The following is a 7,385-nucleotide window of genomic DNA, read 5'->3' as shown; positions in this document are numbered from 1 at the left end:
TCTGAGTCATCAGTTTCACCACAAGTACTCTTACTCAACCCATTTTTATTTAGTTAAATTTCAAATTTGGAATTTCTAGGACTTGAAAGCCCAATTTAAATGCATTAAAATGGAACACACTTATTAGGTAATTTTAAATTGAATTTAATTAAAAGTTGAAGGACTTATTTTTTAATTTTGGAAGCTCGGTATTTCTAATTGGGTTTAGATTAGATTTATTTTAATTTAAAACAATTTGAATTAGGATATCTTTCCAGTGTGAAGAGTTATAAATTTTAATTAATATATTTTTCAAATCTGAAAATTGTTACTTTCGAATTGATTACCACACTGGAATGCGTTGATGACAATTATCTTACAGATTTAAGGGCGTTCACATTCATTCTTCAACTCGGGTTAATGATTATTTCATGTTTTAAACAAAACATTCTTCTGTGAATCTATGGAACGATGAATTAATACCTCGATTAATATTCAGCATAAACTTTCCTGTTAATCACTGAATATATCACTTCTTTTCTTACATAATGATTAACAATAGATTATTGCTGCTTCAAACGAAAACATCTTCTATGAATCAATGACACAGAGAATCAACATTTCAGCGTTAAGACTACATTTATTGATAAATATTACTTCTCGTAGGAATTATTACAGTAATATTTTTTAGTTGCACGAACACGATGTACTTGATAGGAAACTTATTAAGGGCTGAAATATTGGAAAATTGTCCAAAGTATATAAAGGCACTTCTGCCTAGCCCTTTTGAGTTTTTATTTTGTATAAATAATGCATTTTCATTCATTCTACTGCACTATTTAAACAAAATAAAAAATGGGCCACACGATGCTCTTATAGATTTGAAAGCATTTTCCAAAATTGTAACCAATATTTACATTTTTCTCACGTGAATGCGTTAAATAAACCACGTAATAGGTGACGTGACTCTGGTATATGGCCTAAAAAACTTTGTATTGATTCATAATTTTCTGTGCAGTACCGACGGAAATTGTTTACACGCCAATTTTTTTCCTTATAATAACATAAAAGTTAATAAAATTCTGCGTCGAATAAGCCCAAGGTAGAGGTAAAATATCAATTTCATGAAATAATAAACATTTTTTATTGATCTTTGGCTAATTTTAAAGATAAATCTAACATTTTGCTAATTTTGTTTCGATATTTTTATCATTTTTCCTCTAGATCTAGGCCAGGGTTGAATTTGGTGCAAAGAAGTATTAAAATTTCAAATAATGATTCTGTTCACCACATAATAAAAAATACAAAAATTCAAAAACAATTTTTTTATAATATTACTACAATTCTTTAAAATATGATAAACGATATTTTTTTAAAGGGTTTGTATCCATATAATTTGAAAATTTTGCATATTTTTTGCAACAAGTGTGACCCTAGGACAGAATCCAAAAAAAAACTCTTAAAATATCTCAGAAGCCTAAGAACCTTTAAAAATGTTAATTATTTCTAGAGTTTTTGCAACATCTTTTTATAAAATTGACAGTTTGCCTGCAACATGAGCTTGCAGAATTTTATTATCTTTCGCGCTATTACCAGGAAACAATTCAAATTTAATATTATACAAATTAAGGCACTTTAACAAGAATTTTTTGGAAATTATATTGCAAAAAGCGCAAGGTTTTTAAATTGTTTTGAGCTCAAATTTTGAGTAGTGTTTTAAAAACTTCGAGAAAGGATATAAGAACGGCGGAAGGGCTGCTGGAAACAATTTGAATATAAAAATATTATCGCCGCGCATATCAGAATCTCGCCTGTTTAATTTGGAAGAACTTAATTTGAAAACGAATTTAAAAGTTCAAACGGCTATAAGTCAAATGATTTCAACAAATTTCTTCCTTTGCCCTATGTTAAGGCTCACTTAGGGCTCCATAAATATGATATTTAAATTTTTAAAAAATTGTTTAAACAATTATTGTTTAAGCAAATTTACCAATAAAAAGTATAAGACGTTTCTAAAAGCGAGAAATGGCCAGAAATTGTTTTGAAATGTCAGTGACCACTGACCACTTTGTGAAAATTGAAAGATAAACGATTTTGGATTAATATAATATTAAAGTTGTATATATCCATTGATCAATGCCCAAAGATAATTTTGTTGCAATTAAATCATAACAAAAAATACAATATGGAAGTGATCTGCTCTATATATAACAGACAACATGATTCAGGTATTTGAGGATGCTTGCATGTGGGCTGAACTCAGATAGTCAAATGTTTGACACAGTCCAACTTTCACGTCAATATTACAAAGTGCGTGGCTGATACTCATACTCTGCGGTGAACCGTAAGCTTGGAATCACCGTGTGAGAGATCACTGGGTATAAATAGAAGATGACTCGTGCTCTGGTCCCGAGTGGTCATCGTTAGTCGGCGATCCCACTCCTGCTCAGGTATCAATATCGGCAAGAGTCGAAAATATTTCACATTTTCAAATTAAAAAATAAAAATCGCAAAACTTCCTAATTATAAGATTCTTTTCTAAATAATTTTTGTTAAGATCAAATTTATCAGGGAATATTTGTCATTCAATTAGATAATCTTCTTGCTGCCTTGAATCAATTTCACCCGAAAAACAGGAAATTAAATTCCTACGATTTTGCTTCACTTTGTTTAAATTTAAAGGTGTTTGCATGATTGTAAATTGTCTTCAAATTCAATTTGAATGCTTCTAAACTTAAATGAGTTTAATTAAAAATGTCCACTCATTTATAATGTAGAGTCTTTCCTATTTGAATTCATTTTAAATTCAAATGAAAAGAATTTCAAGTTTTGGTTTGAATCAACTTTTCAATTGATTTCAAGCTTAAGTTGAAAGAGTGCACAACGCACTGATAAAATGAAAATATAAAACTAGTTATTATTATTTAAGTATGCCCGTCGATTTGAATACTTTTCTGAAAGAGTAAAGATAGGAAGTGACAATGTACTCATTTTCCCTCCTTGATTCTTCAACATACGTATATCGTGGAGTCAGCTCTAAAATAAATTGTTTACCTTGAGTGCGTATTTTTCCCTTGTTTTTCTGTCGTAGCATTGCACCACTTTTCCATTGATACCTAGGCCTAGGACATGATTACTGATTTCATAGTCATCTATGATAGAAGTGGTTTTTGGAAGGCGTTCGTCAGACCGAGAAATTGGAGGTTCCATAGTTTTTTCCTCTGCGTCACTAAATCAGTACACACAAAAAACCACGTCAGTGATTTTTAAATTACGACATAAAATAAATTCATAATTGTTTATCTTCAATTAGAAATATTGGCAGTACAAAAACAAATCAACAAGAAGTAAATAAAGTTCCAGTAAAAAAAACCTATTTCATTAGAGATGGATTTTATTTATTTTGGAAATGCTTTTAATTTCATTGCAGAATGAAAATTAAAAAATTCGATCACTTTCAATTTTAGGTTATTTGAAACTAAATCAATGTTACATTTTTCTAGCAGGTCAGCGACTATAGTCATGATAAGAGAATTATCTGCGGCTGTGATTAAGTTCAGCCTCAATTCTAAAATTTAATAAAATCTAGAAACAACTGATTTGAAATGTTGATTAATTAATATAAAAATGTAGCTATTTATCTTTAAATTAATTAATTATTCCACAAAATTACGGCATAAAGGACATTAAACTTATATTTATAGATTTACAACTTATTTTGAAAAATAAGTCGTTGCACGTTTCACCTCGCCTTAAATTTAATTTTAGAAAGCCGTAAAGTTATTTATATTCTCATGATAGATACCCCATCAATCGAAGTGAATTATTTTTTTATAGAAAGCCCTTTCTCCATACTAAGACATCGCACTTTTGAATAAGAATGACTTTTGAAATTTGCTTAGAAGAAAAATTTATAATTATGTACTTAAAAAAAATCCCTTAAAACTTGAAAACAAAAATTAGTAATTACAAATTCGATAATTTGGCCATTTTAATTATTATTATTTTAATTATATTATTAATTATATTATTGTTTTAATTAATTTTAATTCTTTAATAATTATGATATACAATAATAAAGCAGAAATTAAGCGGTTTTAATTTTAATAACATAACCTCTTTGACATTTTTTTAATAATCCATCAATTTTCAACATTATCATCAAGAATAAAAGGTATATATTTTTTAAAGAGTAGAAATATTTAGACTATATACGATAATACGATAAATAATGAACTTTAATAATGAAAACAATCTGTATGATCAATGAACATACCTTTTGACAATTTGTTTTTTCATCAATCGTCTGTTGAATTTTTCACAGCAAAAAAAGGACAGAACCTAAAAAGCCGGTACTTTTCCATACGGCAATTATTTTGAAAGCACTCGGAAATTAACTGTAAGAAATTACACGAGTCATCCACTGATCAACTTCAAACACAGTCACACACAAACTCGGTATTCGCACTTTTTTTTATAATTAATCACTATAAATTTTTATCCACACAGTTTTTTTCCGGAATTAAAAACCGAGAGGTTATAAATCACCTTATTTTCCTAAATTGAAACACAAAAACCTCTTCTTTCCTTGTGGACTCCTTCAACTATCGAATTGTGTCACTCCTGTCAGGTACTTTCTTTGACCAAACTGAATAGAGATCACTTTGTCACCGGGTGTAAAAACGATCAAAACCAGACGTTTGATTTGGCATTTAAATTTTTCGATACATTATCATGCCTATATTTTTCAGCTTCTATGTCACTTGTTCTTGGAAAATTGATAAGTGCAAAAAAAGCTATCACGTTTAAATAACTGCTCCCACGATTATAATCGACTGGGTTGATAGGACGCTAGCGGAACACAACTCGCTTCCTTCCGTCAGAACGATCGCAGCGCTACTGGATGATGTGGGAAATTTTGAAAGTTTTTATAGGTATCTTCAGGGACGTCTTTCGAGATTCAGGGCCGCTTTTATTATGATATATTATTTTTTGACATAATAATTAAGCAGAGTAATTTCCCAGGACGTTGGAAACTTCCCAATTTTAATTTCACGTCAAAAGATTATATTTTATCAAAATTTTGTCAGCTTTTGATTGCTAATAGCATATTATAAGGTGGCTAAGCCTGGAAGTATCACCATGCCGAAACAATATGCGCCCCAGGCTATACCCTAAAGGGCAGTTCTAAATTAAAATGGGCAGTTCTAAAAGTTAAAATGGGCAGTTCTAACATTTAGCTTCCATTCACGTTACAAAATTATACGTAAAATTAAAAATTTGAAGGAAAAAGATGTGTTATTGTTATTAATAAATCGCGAGTTGTTTTTATCAGTAACGTTGTTTTTACCAATTTGAATCTGACATCGGATTATCTATTAAATTACGAAATTATTTATGATATTAATTGCGACTACACGAGGCGAAGGAAAGATTGTATATTAAATATAGCCCGGGTAAAAATATTGCTATACATTTTTGAAAAAATCGCATCTAAATTGATTTAAAAATAATAAAACATAAGGATATTTCAAAAAAGCTTATATATATATATATATATATATATATGTATATATATATATATATATATATGCACGGTTTGAAAAAAAGTAGGAAGAAGAAAAATGTTGCTTTTTGAAAGGCCTACAACATTTTCATAATAACTTTTTGAATATAATTGAACAATCGAAAATTCAAATTTTTATTGCACAAAAAATAAGGAACAATAAAAAAATAATGTTGTGCTGAAATCTTGTCACAAGCTTATACTGCCCAATATGTCGAAGGCATTTTTGGTTAGAGTTGGATTTTTATTTGATCATTTTTGCACGGGGCTGTCCCGGTATATATCATCAGTCACGGACGCATTTTTATAATGCAATCAAGTGATCTGATGAGAGCAGTCTGCCCAGACATATTGGACAAAGCCTGGTTTGACCCCATCATTGACGAACTGGGTTGCAGTCAAGTACACGATGGGGGGACCTGCAGCTTAAGGTGGGTTCCGAACCACCAGAACCTCGGTAAAGGTACATTGAAAAATTTCCAGAGGTACCGGCTCAGGGATCGAACCCCGGACCTCTGGGGTGAAGTCCGAGCGTCTAACCTAATTATTATTGAAATGTTGTCACAGGCTTATACTGCCCAACATGTCAAAGGCATTTTTGGTTAGAGATGGATTTTTATTTGATCATTTTTGCACGGGGCTGTCCCGGTATATATCATCAGTCACGGACGCATTTTTATAATGCAATCAAGTGATCTGATGTGATCAGTTTGCCCAGACATATTGGACAAAGCCTGGTTTTACCCCATCATTGACGGACTGGGTTGCAGTCAAGTACACGATGGGGGGACCTACAGCTTAAGATGGGTTCCGAACCACCAGAACCTCGGTAAAGGTACATTGAAAAATTTCCAGAGGTACCGGCTCAGGGATCGAATCCCGGACCTCTGAGGTGAAGTCCGAGTGTCTAACCAACTGAGCCACCGAGGTTCTATTATTATTATTATAAAAAAACATTTCTGAGTCGAAATGTTGTCACAGGCTTATACTGTCCAACATGTCGAAGGCATTTTTGATTAGAGTCGGATTTTTTATTTTATCATTTTTGCACGGGGCTGTCCCGGTATATATCATCAGTCACGGACGCATTTTTATAATGCAATCAAGTGATCTGATGAGAGCAGTCTGCCCAGACATATTGGACAAATCCTGGTTTTTACCCCATCATTGACGGACTGGGTTGCAGTCAAGTACACGATGGGGGGACCTACAGCTTAAGGTGGGTTCCGAACCACCAGAACCTCGGTAAAGGTACATTGAAAAATTGCCAGAGGTACCGGTTCAGGGATCGAACCGCGGACCTCTGAGGTGAAGTTCAAGTGTCTATTATTATTATTATTATTATTATTATTATTATTATTATTATTATTATTATATTCAAACCGCTTTAAATTTTGATATATGTATAGCAACTAAAGACATATGGTATTATTTGAAACGACTTGAAATAAAAATAATGAAATTATAATTTGAAAAGTGTTTAATTTTAAACTGGCTGTACTGTGTCGTTTTTAAATGCAGAACCCAAAATTTGGCTTTTGGTACTACATGAGCCTAAATGAACCATTAATTTTAGCATAGGGCATATCAGGGCATACCCTAAGCAAAATTTAAAACTGCCCGACCTGACAGTAAGCAAATGCCTAAACCCAGGTGCGAGTTTTCCATTGGGCCATAGTCGGGCCAACTTTCTCGGAGTTGGGCTAACTTTGCCAACCAGGCATTGGCCAACATACCGAAATGATACGAGGGTAGTTCAATAAGTCCTTAGAATGACCAACAGATGTCGCGCGAATCGCTCCAAATCATCTGTTTTCAGTCAGCACCACTCCCGACTAGA

The 7,385-nt window shown here is 32.0% G+C and overlaps 1 protein-coding gene across 1 annotated transcript in view; it reads right to left on the bottom strand.

Moving 5' to 3' along the window:
• Positions 1-7,385, bottom strand: part of LOC117176567 — an 80,220-nt gene that overhangs the window by 17,957 nt on the left and 54,878 nt on the right. Inside the window, exon 10 of the mRNA XM_033366821.1 lies at positions 3,034-3,208. Within this exon, the coding sequence (XP_033222712.1) occupies positions 3,034-3,208 (175 nt within the window). The remainder of the gene's footprint in view (positions 1-3,033; positions 3,209-7,385) is intronic.

This window comes from Belonocnema kinseyi, chromosome 7, assembly GCF_010883055.1.
Source record: "Belonocnema kinseyi isolate 2016_QV_RU_SX_M_011 chromosome 7, B_treatae_v1, whole genome shotgun sequence".
Lineage (NCBI taxonomy): Eukaryota > Metazoa > Arthropoda > Insecta > Hymenoptera > Cynipidae > Belonocnema > Belonocnema kinseyi.
Note: the sequence above shows the minus strand (reverse complement) of the source record. Positions and strands in the feature narration are given on the sequence as shown.